This window comes from Erithacus rubecula (genome assembly GCF_903797595.1).
Source record: "Erithacus rubecula genome assembly, chromosome: 4".
Classification (NCBI taxonomy): domain Eukaryota; kingdom Metazoa; phylum Chordata; class Aves; order Passeriformes; family Muscicapidae; genus Erithacus; species Erithacus rubecula.
This window is the reverse complement of record NC_136686.1, coordinates 45723371-45745702: the sequence shown is the minus strand read 5'-3', so window position 1 is coordinate 45745702 and position 22332 is coordinate 45723371. Positions and strand designations below refer to the sequence as shown.

Below are 22332 nucleotides of genomic sequence, written 5' to 3'. Positions count from 1 at the left end.
CCACTGATAACCACTTGATGGAAGGGAAAATCTGAAGACTTTAGATCAACAATGATCAACACCAAAAATAGTGTGAACAGCTCAGGCAGTGCCTCTAAGGTTAACTGGCTCCTGTTGGAAGGATCATGCTGCACCAGTGTCTAGCTCCTGCAGAGCACACCATTGGTCTTATAAAAACTGGATTCACAGTAGTCAGCAAACTGAGTGGTGAACAGCTGAAGTTTACACCCAGGAGTGCAGTGAGGGGAGTTTAAATCTCCCGTCTCAAGGAGTGAGATGTGAGGCTACAGGCCTTTAAGAGAGTCATTTTCCAGCACTTGCTAGGGATTCCTGAGAGCATTTATCATCTCCAGCTCCTATAGGAGAAGGTCACATAGAGTAACACCTCATTAATACCTCTCCACAGTATGTATTTGTAACCTGAGCATCTCTTCAGTGAATTTTATTGACAATAATGGGCCAAGAAAATTCAGGTTCTCAGAACAAAAGTAAACCACCTACTAGAATTCAGCCTGGGCACTATGGATTGTGTCTTGAATCAACACTAAAATTTGCTTTGACTTTGAGAGAAGGCACAGGTTTGTAATGAGTCTAATCAGACTTCCTGCTTGTGATGTCCTTAGAATCACAGAATCATTAAAGTTGGAAAAGACTTCAAGAATCATTGAGTCCAACCACTGACCAGACTCCACCACATCAACCAAACCACTGACAGCCACGTGGTCATTTCTTGAACACTTCCAAGGATGGTGATTCCACTAACTACTTGGGCAGCCTGTTCCAATGCTTGACTACCCTTTCAGTGGAGAAATTCTTCCTGATGTCCAACCTGAACTTTCCCTGGTGCACCTTGAGGCCATTTCCTCTTGTCCTCTCTCTGGCTGCCTAGGAGAGGAGGCCAAAGGCTACAGCCTCCTTTCTGATGATGCAGAGAGAGGTAAGGTCTCCCCTGAGCCTCCTTTTCTCCAGGATGAACAAACTCAGGTCCCTCAGCCATTCCTCAGAGGATTAACTCTCTAGGTGCTTCACCAGCTTCACTGGTGTTCTCTGGACACACTCCAGCCCCTCAATGTCCTTCATGCAATGAGCCCAGAACTGGGCACAGCACTTGAGATGCTCCTCTCCAGTGTTGAGCACAGAGGGACAATCACTTCCCTAGTACTACTGGCCACACTATTTTTTATATATAGACTGCTTGGTAATAGCAGTTAAAAATATACTGACAATACTGTGCATTTATATTTTCAGTTATCAAATGCACATTTTACCACTGTGCCTTCAGAAGCCCCTAACAGAGAAAAGCATCTTGGAGACAGGATGTGCTAGTTGTACTATACGACTAAAATTTTAATCAAAAGTTCTACAGAAAAGAGCAAGATAAGAATTAAAAAAACCCCGTGTCACACAGTGTCCCAGTGTCAGATAACATCAAATGAAGGAGTCAAAGTTTGTAAGACATAAATGAGGATAACAAAGGTGCTTTATCTTAGCAAAGACTTTTATTCTGTGCTTCTTTCCTCCTCCTCAGGACATGAGGAAAAATAAGGATGCAGCAGACACAAGGCAATGAAAGCAAACAAGTGAACATAGAACAGCTCCAGTTAGACCTAAGAGAGGGCTAAAAGATAGCTTGGGTGCAGATATGAAAATTCTCCATCATTATTAAAAGCCTAAGGTTTGTCTTTATATTTTGCTGCAACTTCATTTCAGTAAGTATAACTAAAAAAAATTCTGTATTTAGTTCTCAGTGAAATTTAGATGGATCAACCACACAGCCAGACAGTTCACACGCTCTGGGTACTTGGGTACTCCCCCTCGTTTGATGTGCCCAGCTCTCTCATACTTTGTCTCAGGAACACAGTTCAAACTACATGGCTAAATCGAAGAACTGGTGACTCAGGGGATGAGAAGAGTGACCAATGACAGCCACAAAAATTTCCTGGTAAGAGGAAGACCTATATGGACCCCACCTGAATGCACAGGTCTTGAGGCAGTTTATGGCAATGACTTGTATCTAGCAGAGTGGGGCTGTCTACACCACATTTACAGACAAGCCAAGAAATGGCCTGGTGCCACTGTCCAACACCTAATGTCCAATCCTCTTGACCAACCTGGATCTTGCCATGGGGTGTATCTTGGCTATGGTCCTGTGTTATGGCAGGAGCATGGATCCAAGATCGAGCCACAGCACAGCCCCATGACTGCGGCTCAGCGAAGTGCCAGGGACAGAGCAATCACAGTGTGAATCTGCACATCTCTCCCATGACAGGAGTCATGATATTATAAACAGTTAAGCCTGAATATATAGGGCTCTTTGCAAAAGCAAGATAATTTTGGATACTGAAGGTGTATCTGCTTTTCTTTCACTTGACAACCTCCCTTTTACTTTCAAAATATTACATTTTCTCACATAGTCCAATTCAACATATTATTGGCTACCACTGGCCTATTTAGTGCTCTAAATACACCATTCTGCTATGAGAAAACAAATGATGGACGACACTTATTTGGTATCTGCCATTTGAACATTAAAATACCGTTAATAGATTTGTGGACCATTCATAATAGCAAGTTTTGTTGGGCTTTTGTGTAACAGTGTGACAGGTATTGTGCAACAAACCCATAGAAATGAACTGTCCTGTCACAAGTTACGTCTATACACAGTTGAATAAAAGCTGTCATTCCCCTATTTCCATAGATTACATGCTAAGGCTAATGAGCTTTTAGTGGGAAAAATCTTGTTTCTACTGGACTGACAAATAAAGCTTTAAACAATTTTTGTCCACGTGACTTTCAAGGAAAAAGAAGTCAGACAGGATCTACCATTAAGCATCTTTTTATTGTAATCTTTAATGTACATGCAGAATTTTAAAAAAAGGTGTCAGTTATATCTGTAAGCTTATAACAATAATGTAAATGTTTGGATCAGCAATGTATTTTGATTAGGGACTAAGAACTCTAAGTGAACAGACATCTTTCAGGATATACAATTTATATGGTAAATCAAGGTTTTCTCTGGAGTGATTTTCCTCATAAAAGATAAAATATTTCTTGTTTACAATCTTGGTTGTTTTTAATACTGAAAAAATCTATAATAGTACACTCTTCATTATGTACATAGAAAAACATAAAACTATATCCATACCAGTGTCTGTTTTAAATGCAAATAGTAGTTAATAGCTTTGTAAATTTTTGTGCACCCTCTCCCCTTTTCCCTCCCCACCCCCATTTAAAAATGCAGCATTTCCTAAAGTTTTCAATGCTTTGGCAGAAACAGAATGGAAGGCACTTCCATGTTAGGTAAAGCAATATGTGAAATGTCAGCACTAAATAAAAAAGCTGTAGGTGTACCAGACAGCTCCATGTTCATCCCAAGGGACAAATCTTGCAGTTCTGCAGGTCAAGAACTGGTTTTCTAGGGATTCCAGCTGGAGCAGGCTCAGACCCCAGCTTGGTGTACAGATTAGCCTCACAACTATTTTTACAAATGCTTCACACAAACCAATGAGGATGCAGAGAGCATCTCTGAACACAGTACTATCGTGAGGGCAAAAAGCTCTTGCAGGTCACAGCATCAGAACATGTCGCAAAGGCCCTTCCACTTTGCAACACGGTATTTCACACAACACCCTCTGTTCAAGACTTCCTGATGTGGCAGCTCAGCTAAAAATGGACAAAGCAACACACAAATGTGAAGATTCTAAAGCATCTCTTGTGATGGATAAATTTAGACTCAGCAAAGCATCCTGAAAACAATCCGTGTGCTAGCGGCAGGCTGACCTCTGCTGATAGGGAAATTTTGAAAGCTGTAAAAAAGTTTCTCCCAAATTTGCCCTAAACCAGGACACAGGGGCAGCTCCTTCCTGGCCTCCTGTGGCTTGTTTGACACTCCTTCATTTTCCTTTTAACTCAAGATTATCTCTGGCATACCTGCAATATGCATTTATATTAATACTTTGCAAAAATATCCCAGATGCCAATGAGATAAGAACCTAAATGCTTGCTAAGGGATGTTCATATGTCACAGTCAGGAAAACATTTCTGTAATGACCAAGTTTTAGCTCTCAACTGCAGTTTGTTTCTGCAATCCTAGCAAAGGCTGAGAAATGCAAACTTCCAAGACAGAATGAGACAGAAAGGCACCGACCAAAGCTTTTATACGTCAATGTCTCCAGCCTGACAAAATGCTAAATTTTCAGGACAGACGCTGGTTCAGTAATATGTTTACTTAACTAATTTATTCATACTGCACAATATCTGACCATGACTGTAAATAGCTGCAGTCAACTGACAATCCAATTGAAAAAGAACATTCTGCTAAAACCTGCCAGCTGGTCACGTTCATTCTGCTGTGATAGCTCTGCGCTCTTTAGCCACAATAAAATGAATGGCTTTATAGTGTTGGAAAGCATTTTTGTCATTCTTCAGTATCACTGTGGATTTATCTCACAAGGAATGAAGGGTAAGATAAAAAGGCATCCAACAACACTTCAATCTCTGAATTGAACAGCCAGCAAAATAATATGCAGCTGGCATGGAAGAATAGCCCTTTAAAGTTAGTTTAAAATGCAGACCAAAGGTGGGAGGTGGGGGAGGGAAAAGGGCAAAAGAAAGCAAAAAAAAAAAAAAAAAAAAAAAGGCAAGTTGTCCAGTAAGAATGAACAGTAGAAAAAGAAACTGAGCAAGTGATTCTTTGTTTTGGGCCAGTCCACCACCAGTTGCTGTATGTTGCTTTGGGAAACACAAAACTGGCACCAGAACACTCCAAAAAAACACAAAACCCTTCACCCCCTTCCTAGGCTGATGGCTGTCCTGGAATTGTCCCTCAGATCTCCTTGCGCACGGTGGCTCGGATGCTGCTGAAGACTTTGCCGGTGGCCTCGAAGAGCGGGTCGCAGAACGTGTGGATGCAGATGGAGTAGACGCGGCTGATGCACTGGATCTCGATCAGGTAGCTCCTAATGCACGGCACCACCGCCCAGATGTGCAGGAAGGACAGAATGGCAAAGTAGATGCCCCAGATGAGAGCCATAGGGATTCCAAAGATTGCTGAGAGCAAGCGGTAAAACCAGTATTTGGTTACAGTGAAGGTGGTAAAGCTGGCCTTCCAAATGCCATCAAAGCTGTGTGTTCCCTCCGGCTCAGCAATCACATCTTCAAAATCGATCTGCAGCAAAGAGCACAAAGGCAGGTCACTCAGACATTCACATTAAGGGTGTATTCCAGAAACACCTTTCCTGGAGAGCTATGGTCCCCTGCAAGGGAACACCAAGCACGCACTTCCTACATCCCTACATCATCCAACCTATTATAACCTTTTAATGATTTAGGTCATGAATCCTCAGTAACCTTTACCCAGTGACTACCAGGGAGCCTCAGTGATTAGCTCAAAACTAATCATCTAATTTCTAGATGGAGTTTTCCACAAAACTGAACATATTTTCCTCATCTAAGGTATGCAGTGCCCTTATGGTCTACTTAAGGTACAAAACAGGTGAATAAAATCATATTTCATAGTTTTGACTACTCATAATCATTCAAAAAGTCACCTAAGGAAGCAGTGCATTCCAACAGGCATATTTTAGCACTCTCTGTTGAAATACTGAGCTGTTCAGGAAGTTTAATTGTCATAATATTTCTATAAAAAAATTAACAGAATTGCAGAATTGCAATGATTTTTCAGTTCCATGTCACACAGACATGTTTGATATAACCCACAATACAGGATATTTAATTTAGTCAGCACAACCAATTGTATAGGCACTGCAAAAAACAGGAAAGAGAACATCACAACACTATTCCTCTGCAAGGAAATAAATGGTAGTCTAAGTCAGATGAAAGGAAAAAAAATTGCATTCCTGGGATTGGATCCCAAAGTGAGATAATAATGCTGCCAAAAATGAAGATTTACAGGAGCAAGGTAAGTAAGACATGGGCCAGCAGCCTCAGAAACTGAGGCAGTTGTACCTTGGCATGCTGGAAGAAGGTGAATATACATATACTCAGTGTAAATACTGCTTATACTGTAAGATAAGGCTCAGACTCTTTTAATCTAAAATATACATAACAATTGAAAAGCACTCATTCTTCTCTCCTGCTGAAACTTTTATCATCTCCAGACATAAGTTACTAAGAAAGGGAAAAATATTATAAAACCACTGGACTTTCCAGCTTCTCAAACAAAAAAGATAATTACAAACAAAAGTGTACAGTCTATGTGCAATCTATGTGAATGACTGGAAAGTCCTTGAGAGGAAATTTCTGAATTATCTGTGGTGTCCAACACCTTGAATACCTAACACCAAGCTGGCTTAATTGAACATATTCACATTACTCTCTCTGCTACTGCTTCTCTCTAGACATACTGTCATGCAAATTATAAATCTCTTTTTGTGCTACTCTGAACTAGGTTCTAGTGATCTGAAAGTAATTCTTTGGGATGGCATAACCCTCTTATTCTAAAACTTTTGTCAATTCATTGCATGCTTCCCACCAGCTGATGCTGTAACAAAGCACAGGTAACACGTTCAGAGGTAGAGTTTCAAAGCATCGAGTGCTAGTCAGTGACACATCTACAGTCTTTTTATTCAGTTCAGTTGTAGTGGAGTTCATCTTGTATTATTTCAACTGGCTGATAGGGGAAACATTAGATCTCAGAAGGAAAACAAGTTTGGATTGAGCTTCATCAGCCTCTTCATGGTTGCATCTTTATTTTAGCCAAGTGAGACTTATTTCTATCAGAAATGCGTTTTTTTGGTATGAAAAAAGAAGTCATAGTTTAATGTGCATTTTCTAGAATTTTTAAAATATATAGTAAGATTAGCCTATAATTTGATTACTTTAAAAATAATTAATTGTGATGAAATGGAAAATTGAAGCCAATAAACTCACTGGATTTCAAATCAAATAGTAAACTTTCTGTAATTGTGATTCTCAATAACTCCTATTTTTAGCCGGTTGTGCTCAACAAAATGTCCACGGAGAGCTGGGGACCTGACAGAAGAATCGTGCCATATAACATTTCCAGATGGACAGCCCTGTCCCCATTCCAGGAGACTATGCTAATTTTAGAACATTTATGATATATCTTTGGTCAGGGTTTCCCAGCTCAAGTCATACACGACTGTCCTAGAAGTACTCAGGAATAAATCTGTCTGTGAGATAATAGCAATGTATTCATGACACCAGTAATTATCAAGAGGTTAGTTTCTTGGAGCAATTTCAACAGCTCTCAGAATGTTTCTACCAATGCAGAGAAGTAGAAGAGAAGAAGTATCATTCCCTGTAGGAATGATAGCTGATGTCACATTACTGTGTCTTTGCCCATTTCATTATTCCTCAAATTCCATTTCACATTACTCCAGTTTGAATAAGGGAACTTGTGAGTGAAAAGACAGAAAAACGGCCTGACAACTTAAACTCTTAGCTGAATTAAAATGAAGCTGTTATCTCCCCAAAAGCTGTAAGAACATTATTAAACATAAGAACATCATGTACATGCCAAGAAAGTCCAGCTACACCTGGCACATGAACCTCTGTGGTGGTGTAAAAACCAAACCCACCTGCAGCAGTGTCTAAATAAAGACAGGCAAGGAGTTAAGGTAATCTGGGCTTTTCTGCTCATGTGCTAACAGACCACTGCCTGGGAAACTATTTATTTCACTCTTCAAGCAGTACAGATAAGTCCTTCTGCTGCAGGAACTGAGATATCACTTAGATTCTTCCGCACCGCACCACTCCCATGAAGGATCCTGATTTTAGCTTGTAGTGATCAGCCCTTCACAGGCCACAGGAGGAACAGGTGACTGGATGCATTTTGCCTTGCTATGGATTACATTTACATCACCCAGATTACTCACTCCCTCTCAGTCCCTCCTACTACTCTCCTCTGGCTTTTAGTTCAGTAGCACTCACTGACAGTATCATCAGACTGATAAAGGGTGTCCAACTGAAATAAGTAAAGTAAAAATAGCACTGACAGGGTAAAGAGAAGTGCCCAGAAATATAATCCTACCGAAGAAAGACGCTGTCATTTCTGGTTGTGAATCTGTCTTGCAAGTATAAGACAACATTTTTAAGGTATTGCTCTCAAGGCCACTTTTGTCAAAGCATCACATGCATGAGGATCTGTGAACTCTCATTTTATCTACATAAAGACTTTCTCAGGCTGTGCACAGGTCTTGTTTAGCAGACTGCATGTTCCTTGTGTAGTTTGTTCCTCCAGAGCTGTCAGGATGTGCTGTGTAATCACAGGGAGGCAATGCCAAGCTAGTGAAGATACGTGCACGCTCACTTGTGACAGGACAGAAGTACAGGAAACTTGGTTCAACCCTCTAAAGGATGCTAATAACTTGCTCCAGCCTTCTGTTTCAGACTCAACTATTAAACACTATCAACTCCTGTTCATGCCTACAATGCACTTCCTGACTTCAGCTATTTTTTGTTTCCTACTATTCAGTTTGGTAAAGCCAGTTTTTACATTGCTTGAAGCTTTTGTTTGATTCTGCTATGAGAATTATTGCAGTTTCTTTTTCTCTTCACATGTTTATTAAACTTCTATCAGGAAACTGAGGGACCCGCTTTGATTCTAAAATAGATTTATTTACAAGAGAGGGAAATGGTATGGGGTTCATTTACAAGATTTATTTACAAGACAGGAAAAATGTCTATTTAAGGATAAGAACTATTAATTAAAAAGCTTACCAGTGTGAAATTATCATCTGACTCAATAATATGTGCTGCATGTATGAAATCAGTTGAACTGCTGGTCCTGTCACTTCAAGACCCTATGTATCAAAAGCTGGCTGGCTGGAAAGGTATGTTAAATGCCAGGCTCAAATCACCTGCTTGCCAGTTATGCTTCTCAGAAGTTTGTTCACTGAGGTTTGTAGTATTCATTACATAGAAAAAATTACTGGGCATGGTCTGTCAGATAAAAAATAAAAAATTAAGACCACCACCATTAGGCTTTGACCTACATTTCTGTGACAGTGTTATGATTAATATCTTTGTGTGTGGCATCTGCATGCTGCCACTGTGCTCACAGCATACAGTTCAATCCAGGCACCACCCCTACTCCACTCCACAGGAGCCCAAACAAGTGCTGAGAATTCCTACATTTTTGTGTGCTTTCAGTATCTCTTGGAGACAGTAAAAGGAGGCTAGGATCCTCACTGTATCCCTATCAATTGATCACTAATATGTCCAGTCAGGCAGAACACTGAAATACACACACAACATCAAAAATGTGAACTGTCCCACTGATGCTTACATGCTCTGCCAGACCAGGGCTAAAGTCCAGGCTTAGGGCATACAGGAAAGAGTCATAAGCTAGTTTTCTTTACACTTTTATACCCAGAGTGTGGAAACTGTCTTTACTACTTACTCTGGGCTGTTTTAAAACAGGTTTTCTTGATTCCAAGACTGTAAGTATAATATTGTTTCACTGTATTAAATCATGCCCTTGCAAGGCATGAGACAGATACGGATTTTTTTTTTTTTGGCTGTAATAAATGCAATTTGTAAATTCCCAAATATGTTCAATGTCCTTTAAAGAAACATTTAACATAAGAAAATGTATAAAATATCACAAAATGACAAGCCTTTCTATGGCATGGGTCACATTTGGGAGGTGATGTTAAGGACAGATGCAACACTGTTCTTATGTTGGAGAAGGCTGTGATGGTCTACTTCCTCACTAACCAGGTTTCAACAGCAAACATTAGGTGATCTCTGGTATTTAATAAAGCAAAATAAATTCTGTTCCACAGTATTTACACAAACCTAGAGCTAAAGGATGGGTGACTACAAAATGTGAACATCCAGCAGTGTTCTGTTTCCTCACAAGACAAGAAACCACCTTGAATCTTGGTATTGGTGGTGAGCATCTAACAATGGGACCCCAAGAGTCCCTCCAGGCTGGGCTGCAGCATGATTAGGCTTTGCCTGTCAACCCCAAACCCTGTCTTCAGAGCACACTGATCTTCTGGGGACTGGCCAGATCACAAGGCACAACAGTTGGACCTTTGCAAAAAAAAAAAAAACAAAGATGCCATGACTGCAGATGGCAAGGACCAGAGCTGTTGCATAAGGCTTGCTGAGTGCAGAAAAATTACAAACAAATATTCCAAAGTGAAGGGAAGCCTAAACAAGCAAGCAGAACTGCTGCACCCCAGTTACTTACACAAACTGACCAATGAATTTGCTTTACCTTTCCTGTCTCTCTGTGTCTGCTTTCCACAATACGGCAAGAAAAGCGTTCTGCTGGCAGATGTCTTAATGGAAACAGTGAATCTTTCCTGAGTGCTACAGAGTATGCCAGAGAAGCAAACAATGCTTTAACAAACAAGGATATTCATGTTGGAAAGTAGAACTGAAGGACTGCACTCTTCTAGCCAGAGAAGAAAACCAGTCTGGTCCAGAGTGACTCCTACTGCACACAAAACAAACACTCAAATGCATTATGAAAATGTGTAAATGGTGCCATGACTTAGAAAAGGGGGTGACTGCAGATCACCATTTCACAAACTGAAAATCATATAAAAAACCAAAAATAACTCATCTGTTTCTAATTGCAGAAAGAACAACCTCCTGCTCCCTCCCCATGCTGATTCCACACCAGCAAAGCCCTGCTGATGGTATTTGTTCCACCAGATGGGCAGGCTCACCAAAATCTGCAGAAGTACTTGTGAGAAAAACCTGACTGATGCCAATGGGTCAGCACTGTAGCAACCAGCTGCTCTCCAGAGATGTCTTCCTGAAGCACTTGCCTGTCCTGTTCCAACACAGGCTGGCAGAAGGAAAGACACGCAGTTTCAAGGAAAGATCTGCACTCTGCAGCACAGCAAAACTTCCTGTGCAGGTGGGGATCCCATGTCAGCTAGTTCCTTGACAAATGGCTTGATGGAGTTGTTGGAGTAAGCAGTCAGAAAATAAAAGTAGCGTTTTCCTCCCTGGAAAATGGGCTGCTGGGAGGTTATTGCAGCTTTCCCAAAGAGAAACTCTTAAGAAGCTTTCTTTGTTTTTATAATTTGGTTCATGTTCCACAGTTCCTTGTTTGATACAGCTATTTTAGCAAAGAACTCTAATACACTTATGTATACCCACATATGTCTGTCTGTATGTTTAAAGAGGTATATTTATGAACATGAACACCAGTGTGAAGCTTTGACTGCACTAAACATAGCAGGAATTTCTTTTATTTCAGTGGTACCTGGAGTTTATCTGAATCCAAAAACCTTAATAAAGACATCATGTAAATTGATTCTATATTTTAAATTATATTTAATAAATATAAATACAACAAAGTCTATTTTACTATTGTATGCTTATATGCTATTAAGGTAATAAACTGCTATTAAGTATAACTTTTTAGAACTTGGTCTAGCTTTATCACTTCTAAATTTAGGCACTAATGGGAAGTGGAAATGTAGTGACCTCAGACTCTTTAGTAGTGCATGGAGAGACAGTGATGTTTTCAGGTTGCTTAGATCTGGATATTACTTTTTTCTCTTTATAGTTTTTAAAGGGAGCTTAAGGAGAGGAGACTCTTGATTTTGCATACTATCGATAAACACACTCCTGTTAGCTGCTGCAATTCTTTCCTGCAAATCTGTATAACTTTTTTTCACCCTTTCCCCTCATTTCTACCTGAACCATGCTTATTGCTGACAGTGAGTATGCAGTGATGCCCAGCTGCCTCCCTCTTCCTTTAAAAAAACAACTTACCCCTGCACTTGTACTGTTAGAAGGTTGCCTTTCTTATGGAAGAGCTTAAGTTACTTATCTTTAAATATAAAGTATTTCTTTAGTATTTCATAAAATACTCTCTTGTCATAAACTGCATGAGAACAGCAATGAGACTGAGTGCAAGTTTGCTGGTGGCACCAAGCTGTGTGGTGAAGCTGACATGCTGGAGGAAAGGGATGCCTTGACAGGCTTGAGAGCTGGGCACCTGCAAACCTCATGAAATTCAACAAGGACAAGTGAAAGTCCTACACCTGGGGCAGAGCAGTCCCAAGCACAAATACAGGCTGGGTGTAACTAGATTGAGAACAGCCCTGCAGAAAAAGGGGATGTTGGCTGATGAGCAGCTCGATATGATCTGGCTTGCAGCCCACAAGCTGACAGCAGCCTGGGCTGCATCAGAAGAAACAGGCTGAGGAAGGTGGGTCTCCCACCCTGCTCTCATGAGACCCCACCTGGAGCACTGTGTCCAGCCCTGGGACCTCCAAGATAAGAACATGGGCCTGCTGGAGAACGTCCAGAGGAGAGCCAGAAAGATTAGAGGGTTGGAGCACACCCTCTGTGAAGACAGGCTGCAAAACTTGTGGTTGTTCAGACTGGAGAAGAGAAGGCTCTTAGAGCAGTAAACAGTGGGCTAAAGAGGGACTTTTTACAAGGGCATGTAGTGACAGGGCAAGGGGGAATGATTTAAACTGAGAGTAGGTTTAGATTAGGTATCAGGAAGAAATCCCTAAGAGAGGCACTGGAATGGGTTTCCCAGATAAACTGCAAATGCCCCATCCCTGGAAATGCTCAAGGCCATGCTGAGGAGGATTGGAGAAATCTGATCTAATGAGTGGAATCCCAGCCCATGGTGGGGGGCTGGAACTAGATAATCTTTAAGGTCCCTTCCAACCTAAACCTTTCATTGATACATGAACTTGGACTTCATAAAACAGTTGATGATTTTATGGCTGAGCTCTACAGGAGAAAATCACTGATCTTGAGAAAAAACTGATTATTGTTTTTAGCATCTGTTAGAATCCCAAGAAGGGATTTCAAAGTTGAAAGACCAAATGTTGCAATCCATCTTTGAGACTCCCTTATGCTTTTTTTGGAATTCAGAATATAAATTCAGCACAGCAGGAGTTTGGACAGAGAATGTGATGCTGTAACCTTCAGCTGTGAGAATTTCTTCTCACTTCTTATCTATGAAGTTGAATTTATCAGTTCCTATTTTTTTAACTACAAACAAACTCCACCCTTGTACAGCCCCACTAACATCTAGAGCACAGCACCTACATCTTGAATAAAATCATATCTTATCAATTCATGAGTTCATTAAAATGGGGACAGTAGCACTGAAATTATTTAGTTTCTTGATTGCTGATCTGATAACAATTTCTCATAGGAATGATGTTGCATAAAGGTCATTTTTTAAACTATCAGAAGGTATTTTCCTAAAAAATCTTTCAGGAAAATTTTATAAAAAGACTAATGGGGTTAAACCTGCCTCCCCAATAAATCAAATAAAATTAAATGGCATAATTCCTCTTCCATGTTCAAGATAATGAACACTTTTGAAGTCCAAGATGGGTTTTATTACTGTCATTTGTCTAGAAAAATATGGTAGTTCTGGATCAAAAAGCTCAGAAAATCAATTACTGATGTAGAATTTATCCTACTGTCTATGAGAAGGGCATTTGAGAGCTGTGGGAAATACAAACTTATCTTAGTTTAGAACTATAGCTGTCATCAGTTTTCCAGAGATCACAAGTGTTACAGAATCACCCAAGCTCATTTGTATTTTTTTCTTTCTGTTGTCTAAAATACAACCAAGATCAAATTTTCTCACTGAGGACCTCACTGGCAGACCATTCTACTGTACACAATTATATCTTTTCCTCTGGAGAATTTTGCATTTCCATTTTTTTTTGTTTGTATGTTTTAGAAATCCATACTCTATGCAACAGAAGAAGATGGTGTTTCTATCCACATAGTGGGCTAAAAATTCTACAATCAATTCAAATTGCTCTTAATATTTTCTAACATATGATCTAAATTCTGTTGAAGTTATCAGAATTGAAAAGTATTTGCCTCTTTTCGATCTGAGATAGTGTCCAATAAATTCTAACAAAAGAGACAGCCATGCTGAATCATTTTCTCTGTTCACATGGCCATTAAATGAACATTTTTCTATGGAGCTATGAGTCATCTTCATCATGCCAAACAAGAAGGCTGTGCATAAGGCTTTAATAATACCATGAGTTTAAAGGCAAACACATTTTTTTGAGAAAGAAGCTTTCCTTAGAACAGATGTCATTATTAGCTGTAATCTTACAGACATTCAGAAATCCCATGTCTGAGAACTCCTAATTAAGAAAGAAAGAACAGCAAGAAAACTATTTTTCAGAACTCTTAAAACCTTGCTCAGACCTTGTATAAACTGGCATTCATAATGACTCAAGTTTTTAATCTCATACTCCTAGACTAGCCTTGGAAGAAATATTTGAAACAGAATTGGATCATGTGCGTAGCCAAAGTCAAACATTTGAATTTTCTTGCATTTTCAATCTAATCTCCATAGCTTGTTAGTAGGACACAGCATTACAGAACCATTTAATTTAATTAGCTGTTATGCACAAGTAAGGTGTCATGTCTAAGCTACAAGTACCACAATTGAGACAAACATGAGAGCACTGCTGCTCCTGGCCTGTGGTTGGGGTTAAACATTGTGATGTGAGTCTGCCTCCAGAGGAATCCCACTCTGGTCACTGCCAGTAGCAGGAGCCCAGGTGACAAGCTTGGATTAGAACACATACACACACATATATTTGTGTATCTAGATATTTATAGGGATGTTTTTAAACTTAAACATTTATCTGTGTTCTCATGACTTTTAACCATTTCCGAAAACAAAGAAAAAGGGTCTGCATTAAATTTTACTTAATTTCTTATTTCAGCAATAGCACCTGACTGAGCTCTACTTTTCTCTAATTTTACTTTGTACAATGTACTGCATTCCTCTCAGGTTGACACTTGTCACATTTGAGTGACAGCCCACCTTAGGTCTCCCATTCAAAAAGAGCATGGGTGACACCTGCTTTCCTTCCAGGAGGTTCTCAGGTGTGGGGATGGGAAGTGCTCTGTCCAGTCATCTCTCTGTGCATCTTACACTGTGCTCAGTGAAAGGTTACATAAAATGTGAACTGCTTTTGAAAAACTCTCTCTTTTCATTATGAGGCAGAAATTGTAAATAGCTTTAAAAACATGCCTGAGTAATACTTTCCTCCCTAATGAGTATGTAAGGGTATTACAGTATTTGTCAACATCTGACTAAAAATTCCAGACTTTTCCTTGCAGGAAGCTGGATTCCCTTAACTGCATTAGTTTTAAGTGGAAGGCATGAATACGTAACTTTTTGAAACTTGGTACAAAAGCTTTGCATCCTCACATCTGTAGCCAAGTACTGGAATTTTTTTTTTTCCAGAACAAAAAGGACTCCTACACAACAAACAGCAGATAGACATCACTTGCTTAAAACAAAATAATAATTCTCTTCTTCAGGCCTTTCTTCCTGGCACATCACTGTAGGAAAAAACTGTAAGCTGGCTGCAGAGGTGATTGCAGAGTTGGTCCTCACTAGTCTCAAAGGATTCACTTTGTAGGGCTGGCTGCAAGGTCCATCCCCATTCTCAGCAAGGAAGTTAGTGAGAAGAGCAATCTGTAGGAGAACTGGCTCCCTCCTCTGTGTTTTCCAAATTGAGTAAACTCTGTGCAGACTTGACCACAGATATGTTGAGAAAGTCTGAACTCTAGAACTTGAAGGCTGCAATTTAGCCGTACTCATAAAAACAAAAATACTGTGTTGGGAAACAAGAAGAGCAAAGCCTGAGCTTCAGGCACCTTCATGTGAGTTCCTGGGTCACTAGGGAATGAATGAGAGAAAACAGCAATAAGCTTTCCATGCTGTTTGTTGTGCTTCACCACAAATAAAACCTGCAGGACACAAGTCCAAGAGCAGAACCGTCTGGTGAAGGACATATGAAACAGATAAAACCATGGCAAACCACCTGTATAATCACCAGCATGACTCCTGGAGAGCTCCCACATGCACAGAGGCTGTTTCCCCTTACCAAATTCCCTCCTCATCTCCTGCCTGACCAGCCACCTTCACAAGCCAGTCCTGAAAGAATGGAACCACTAGTGCACATTCTCCAGCTTCCTAGGTGATGTATGAGGACGGTTGTGTGAGGAAGAAAATCCTTCCTTTCTAGCCTCCACTGAAAAAATTGGGGACAAAATGGAAATTCTGATTTTTACTGGATTGTGCTTCTCTGGTTCAGAGCTGTTAGATCCACTGCCTGCACACCTCAGGTTCCACAAGGCCTTGTTCACATCCCTCCCTGAACAGAAATCCAGCCTTTGCCCCATTTTTCTGGAATCCTCCCAGCACTAAGCTTTCACTTGGCAGTTAATTCAAAGACAAACCACAAGCAGTGTCACCAAGAGCTTTGATAAAAAGCTGCTCCATGTATCTAGTTTTTATAAAGGATCTTGACTGGGTTTTGCCCCTTGCCTGGATCCCAGCCCCACTGCTGCCTGCACCACACACTGCTGCAGGGAAGCTGGGCAGATGCTCTGTGCTGCAAATCAAGGGAACATGTCTCTTGCTTCTCACAAGAGAAGGTTATTTTTAAAATGTGCTATGGGAAGTATTTGAATACAGACAACACTGAGGCCTTTTAGAGAGCTGCTTACAGAGCAGATTCCTCATTCTCTGTCTAATCATTTCTATTTCATGGCTGACTGATTTGTCCCCAGTTTCCATGCTGCTGTGCCTCATAGTCAAGTGGCAAGAAATGCATAAAATAGTAGGTAAAAAGCAGAAAGTTCTGAATCTAGAAAAATGCAATGGCTCTAAACAAAACTGAGCTCAGCCTGAGCCATACTTCTGGCATTACAGGACTCCCACACATTTTTTTTTCTCTGACTTTCAGTACCTAAGGCTGCAGTCTCCTTCAGTTAGTTTTGCACTCTGCCTGGATGTTTTACAGCCAAAGAAAGAATGGCAGATGTATGTCAGAAGGGACTACAGACTGATGGCTAAGGCAGGAACTGAATCTGTGTATTTTCACCCAAATCCAAGCCTGTCCCCTTAGGTGCTGTGTGTGAATTTTATTACTGCATCTAATAGACTGAATCTGAACTCAGGGTCCATACAAATGCAAATTGTGGCAAAATTCCTCTCTCTACTCCGTAGGTTGGACTATCTATGAAACAGTTAAAACAAAATTTATTCTTATTTATCCTTGTAACAAAATAGAAAATGTTCATTTACAATGCCATTTTGTACAAATACTTCTGTTTTTATGATGTAAAATGGATCCTGTCTGGTTAACATCAAATTAATTACATCATTTTGGTGTATTCCTATGTCTTGATGTGACTATGTTCACTACCATGACCTCACTTGCTGACATAGAGGCAGTACTGTTATTCTGGCTGTTTGCTGTTTTTCAGTGGATATGTTGGTCCACAATTATTTCAAAAGGATGAACCGAAAAGCTTGTTTTTTTCCATTCCTATAGTTACTATTCTCTAAGTTTATTTTAGAAGACCAAATGTAACAATTTTCCTCAATCCTTGTCTCTGTGGGAGGCAGAGAGGGCAGGATGGGCTTGTAGGTTTCAGCTTCTTTTAAGTCCATTATGTTTCTTTTCAGTCAGTGGTCTCGCTCTTTTCCCATTAGGGTGTTTCTTTCATTAGGTTAGGTTTGTGGACACCAGCATTTTGCCTTGCTTAGGGGCTATGATTCATCCTCAGAAGGTTTGGTTGCTTTGGGGACTTCTCCTGTTGACATATGCAATAAACTGTGATGCAGTCCTGTTCGTGAGCTCTGGCATTCCCTATCTACTCAGTTGCTCCTCCATGTGTAGGAGAAAAAAGAATTGCTCTCTCCTTTTTAAAATCATCATTTTATAGGCAGTTTTGTACCATTAGGGACACACATTATTTTGTGTTTTGTGCTAAAGAAATAATTTTATGCCTTTTCATTTTCATACAGCTCTTTAAAGATACAGGCTGCTGTGAGGGATAATTCTTAGAACAGATCCAGCAATATGACCATGGCTTGTCTTACTCAGCACCTTCAAATTGTGCTGAAGTCTGGAATTTGAATTTACTCACAACCTTGTTAAATTGTCTGCACATAGCATGACTTATTTGACAGATACACATTCAGGAACCAGAGTTCACCCTCTTGATTCTCTGGAAACAATACAGTATTTTTATTTTTCAATAATGGGTCTTCGTTACAGCAAACATGGTGAATGTCACACACTTTGACACTGCTGGCCACTAAGCAAGCCAGTTGGTGGCTTAGTCACCCATTACAACTGGGCAGCTCCCATTTTTCCTAGGGTCTGACAAACCCAGATGACAGCATCCTCAATTTTCACATTGCAGTGGTATATTCCTCTCTCCTTTCCAGGCTGCAGTGTGATCTGAGAAATTCTTATTAGGCCTTGGCTTTGAAAACACCACCTGGGCTCAGCTCTTTTGAAGCTTATCAGAAATACTGTCAGATCCCAGGAACTGCTAAAAAGCTGCTGTTTTCCTTTTGACTAGCCTTGGAAAATATTACTCCTGCCTGAATGGCATAGCATTCCTGTTCTCACTCTTTCAGAGAAAGTGCCGACCCAAACTGCGGCCAGGATAAAGCATTGTAATGACTAAACCTGCTCTCTTGCAACCCTATAAACAGCAGTCCAAAATGGGCCCCTTTGGGCTCTCCTGGACTGCAGCAAGCTACAACCAGCAACCTCCCTTTGAGTGGGATGCCTCTCAGAGCATCATTATGGAGGATCACTGAGACAAGTTGTATCCTGGGCCAATACCCAGACTCCTCAAGACCCAATCCTGTGCCCACTTGGGGATGTAAAAACATCTGAAGTGATTATTTCACTGACCTCTGGGGGGGAATTTTTCACAGGTACCTTGCATGCATTGAGAGTTCCTATCTGTGTCCATACCTCTCTGCATATGCTAGAGCAAATCTGACAGAAATACTGCTTTCTTAGATGTTTAAGTACCTTGGATATCTAAGTAAGTTAAGCTCATGATAAGGTCAAGTTATAAACTTACTTAAATGCTGCTAAGGATTGTTCTTTCACTAAGTTGTTAAACATAAGTTATAAGGTAAGTGTTGCTAAGTGTTGTTCTTCTGCTGAGTTGCTACTTATAACTTCCAATTTATAAGTTAGGTTAAATACTCTTCAATGTTATTCTCTGTGAATTGTTAAGGTTAAGGTATAAATTAAGTTTAATCTATGAGTTAAGTTTTTGCCTATGTTTAATTGTTAGGCTTAAGGTATAAGTTAAGTACTATTCAGTTGGAGTGTTTTGGGCCCTGTTCCTTTTTCTATCCTTGCCTGCACTGTCTTTTGTCACACACACACCTAAGCGCACACATCCACCCCTAGACAGTTCTCAGCTCATTTCTGTTTTGATTGCCTGGATTTTATTTGGTTTTGTTTGTTTTCCCTCATTGTGCCTTGGCTGTCCTGTAAGTAGTAGAGTGAATATTGCCAATGAACTTGTCATGTTTTGCCACTTAATATTGAATCTGAATTTTGTTCATACTCTTGGCGATAATTTTTCAAGCGATCTCAAACACTCTTGTTCGTAACACACATGGATTGTGTAAATTTGTCTGTATACATTTTTTTCCATGAGAAAAATGTATCTCTGTTATATTTCTGACCAAAGTGATTTCAAGCAAAAATAAAAATCTCCATCGACCCTGACTTGTCAACAGTCAAACTGATTTATAAACCTAAATTAAAAAATGTAGGCAAAGGCACAGTTAGATTTTGCTTAGCTTGCTTATCATCTCTTAAAGGAAGGAAAAACACTAAAGAGAACAAAACAGAACAAGGACACAAATCCAACCACCATCAGAATCTCTGATTTTGCACCCGCCGGGCTGAGGGAGGGCGATCTGGTTTGTGACATCTCCCCGCCCTGCCTCTGTGCGTGCCTCGGGGAAGGAAAACCCATCCGACGGTGTTACACAAGGTCACGCCACTCCTGGCCCCGCTGCCCCGGGGGATGTCCCCGCTGCAGAGCCGGCTGCCGGCGCACAGCCGGCGGGACCCCTGCGGGAACGCAGCCCGGAGCGCCCGGGGACAGCGCGGCCAGCCCGGGACAGGGACAGAGCCAGAGCCCGGGACAGGGACAGAGCCAGAGCCAGCCAGGAGCTCCGCAGGGCTGCCCCGGCCGCTGCCCGCCTCTCTCCTGCCCACTCTTCCTTTTCTTTAAAAAACCCCTGGCCCGTTCCCTCCCGTAGCAGGTGGAGGGATGAGGTTCGCGGGTTCCAGCCGCCCCGACAGTGCCCGCGCATCCTGCCCCGGCAGGACTCGGCATCACTCCCGCCACACCCGCCTCGCCCCCTCACCTTAACCACGTCGTCGTTGAGGTGCTTGGGGTCTCGGTTGACCAGGTCGATCTCTTTGGTGTGCACGTCGTGCACCGCCTTTTCGCTCAGCTCGTCTGCCATCATCTTGTTGTTGGGCTTGTAGATGTTGCCCTGCTCCCGGACGGGCGCCGTGTACAGAAAGCCCTGCGGGGAGCAGAGGGAGCGCGGGCGGGAGGGGAGAGCCCGGCTAGGCGGGGAGGGCAGGGCCGGGCCGGGCCGGGCCGGCAGGAGGGCGGGCTGGGGAGGGGAGGCGGCCCCGGTCCCGCGGGCAGGGGCTGCAGGCGGCCCCCGCCCGGCTATTTAACGCGGCCGCGGGCGCTCACCACACCCCGCCGTGCCAGGCGGCTCCCGCTCCCGCCGCCAGGCGGCCCCGGCCCCGCCGCGCTGCCCAGGGCGGGGCGAGCGGCCCCTCGGCGGGTGGGCGCTGCCGTGACCCCGCGGGGCTCCCGCACAGCGCCTCCCCGTACCGCACACTGCCCTGGTGACCTGAGCACGGCTCCTCACCGCGCTGTCCTCACCATACTGCCCCGCTATACTGCCCCTCGGGCAGCGCCATCACCGTGCCCCCTCCATCCCGGTGCTCCCGCTGTAGATCCCTCCATGTACGGCTCTTCCCGCACGGCCGCCGCTCTCCCCGCGCCCCGGCCCCCTCTCCCCGCTATCCTGCTGCCCGCAGGTGTCCCCGGCTCTCGGCGCTCCTGCCCCGAGGCGCGCTCCGCTCCGCTCCTCCGACAGTCGGGGAGCAGGGCACCCGAGCCGCTGCAGGTACTCGGCGGCGGGGCAGCATCCCGGCCCCGCGCCGCGGTGCTCCTACCTCCGAGTCCACGTATTTGGTGCCGGACATGCTGCCGTGGGCTGCTGAGGGCTCTGCTCGAGTTCTCTGCCCTGTGACTCGCACCGCGGAGGCAGGAGCAGTCCGCTCTGCCGAGGGAGGTAGCTGCGAGGAGAGGGCTGGCCGCTGGCCAGGGCGGCTCCCTGCCTCCGCTGGGGTGGGGGACAGCGGCGGGACGGCCCCGCACACGGCAGCGCGGCCGGGAGCCGCCGGGTGGGAGGGGAAAAGAGCCCTGCCCCGGCAACCTGGCTTCTGGCGGAGCCGGTCCCGGGTGATAGGGCAGGGCAGGGACAGGGTCCGCTCCGCGCCGTCCGCCCTGTCCCGGCCGCCCACGACCCCCGACGGTGGGTCCCCGCCGCTGGGTACGGGGCGACCGTGGCTGCGTGCGGCAGAGCCACCTGGGCAAGTTGGGGGAGGGTGGCAAGGAAGCAATGAGGAGATGGAAAACTTTAATTGTATTCAGCTCCAGAGCGAGCGAGGCGTTTGCCGGGCTTCCCCCCCCCCCCCTCCTCGCTCCCCGGCATTGACTATAGTTTACACAGAAGCATCGCTGCTCCAGGAACAATTGTGGAAACTTGGATATCCTCGGAATGAAGAAAAAGAGATTTTTCTCAACTGGCTCATTTCAAAGCTATGCAAATATTTAGCAGTTCTGCATTTTTATACTGCTATATTTTTTTTCCCGAGAGGAGATTGATCCATGCATATCTGCCATGGATATTAACCACTGGGATTAACTTTTAAAGGGGAATGGTGTGACACCATCTTGCCATGCTCTGCTCTCAAGGCTCAGGGGCATATGTGGGTGTAAATGCCATACATATAAACATTCTTCACCGTATTTAAGATGGCTCAGGTTAGGGTTGCAACATCACTGTACATCTTAAAAATAAATTATATTTCATTTTTTTATGTGTGTGTGTTTGCAGTCATTAGTTTTGTGTTAGGAAATCAGACTATGGTGAAAGATTTATTACATTAACAGAAAAATTGTGACCTTAGTGTTATGCCATTTAGCACAGAATTGCAGCAGCAGAAGTAGAAAATTCCTAACTGCAGTATATTTGGCTTTGGCACGTCAACAGAGAAATGACCTCGAAGAAGCTCCTGGCTAAGATGGATGTGAGCACCACAGATGTAAATAACTCCACCTGTTGAAAATATAGTCTACACGGACATGTGTTGCTGATACTGGTTAGCAGTCAACTTTCTTTAGTTTATATTGCTCATAAACTTTAAAACAAATGCCTTGGATGAAAGATTTCCAACTTTCCAAGCTGTAATTTTTAAAAGTAAA

The 22332-nt window shown here is 42.7% G+C and overlaps 1 protein-coding gene and 1 long non-coding RNA gene across 2 annotated transcripts; one reads left to right on the top strand and one right to left on the bottom strand.

Moving 5' to 3' along the window:
* Nucleotides 1-82: 82 nt before the first annotated feature.
* Nucleotides 83-4930, top strand: LOC306801558. Its single transcript, XR_013774124.1, has 2 exons — nucleotides 83-4579; nucleotides 4611-4930. It is a non-coding gene; the product is annotated as an uncharacterized lncRNA (long non-coding RNA).
* On the bottom strand, nucleotides 2821-21236 carry CAV1 (caveolin 1). The gene is made up of 3 exons (XM_079304726.1): nucleotides 21018-21236; nucleotides 20183-20347; nucleotides 2821-5167 (listed from the first exon to the last, which is right to left on the bottom strand). Exons 1-3 carry the CDS (start codon nucleotides 21045-21047, stop codon nucleotides 4826-4828), a joined length of 537 nt encoding a protein of 178 aa, XP_079160852.1. The 5' UTR covers nucleotides 21048-21236; the 3' UTR covers nucleotides 2821-4825.
* Nucleotides 21237-22332: the final 1096 nt, after the last annotated feature.

Excerpts from the sequence above, each read along its gene's own strand:
- CAV1 (XM_079304726.1), bottom strand. The coding sequence starts at position 21,047 with ATGTCCGGCACCAAATACGTGGACTCGGAG. Across the intron at positions 20,348-21,017 it reads CCAAATACGTGGACTCGGAG|GGCTTTCTGTACACGGCGCC; the intron begins GTAGGAGCACCG and ends TGCTCCCCGCAG. Across the intron at positions 5,168-20,182 it reads TCAACGACGACGTGGTTAAG|ATCGATTTTGAAGATGTGAT; the intron begins GTGAGGGGGCGA and ends TCTTTGCTGCAG.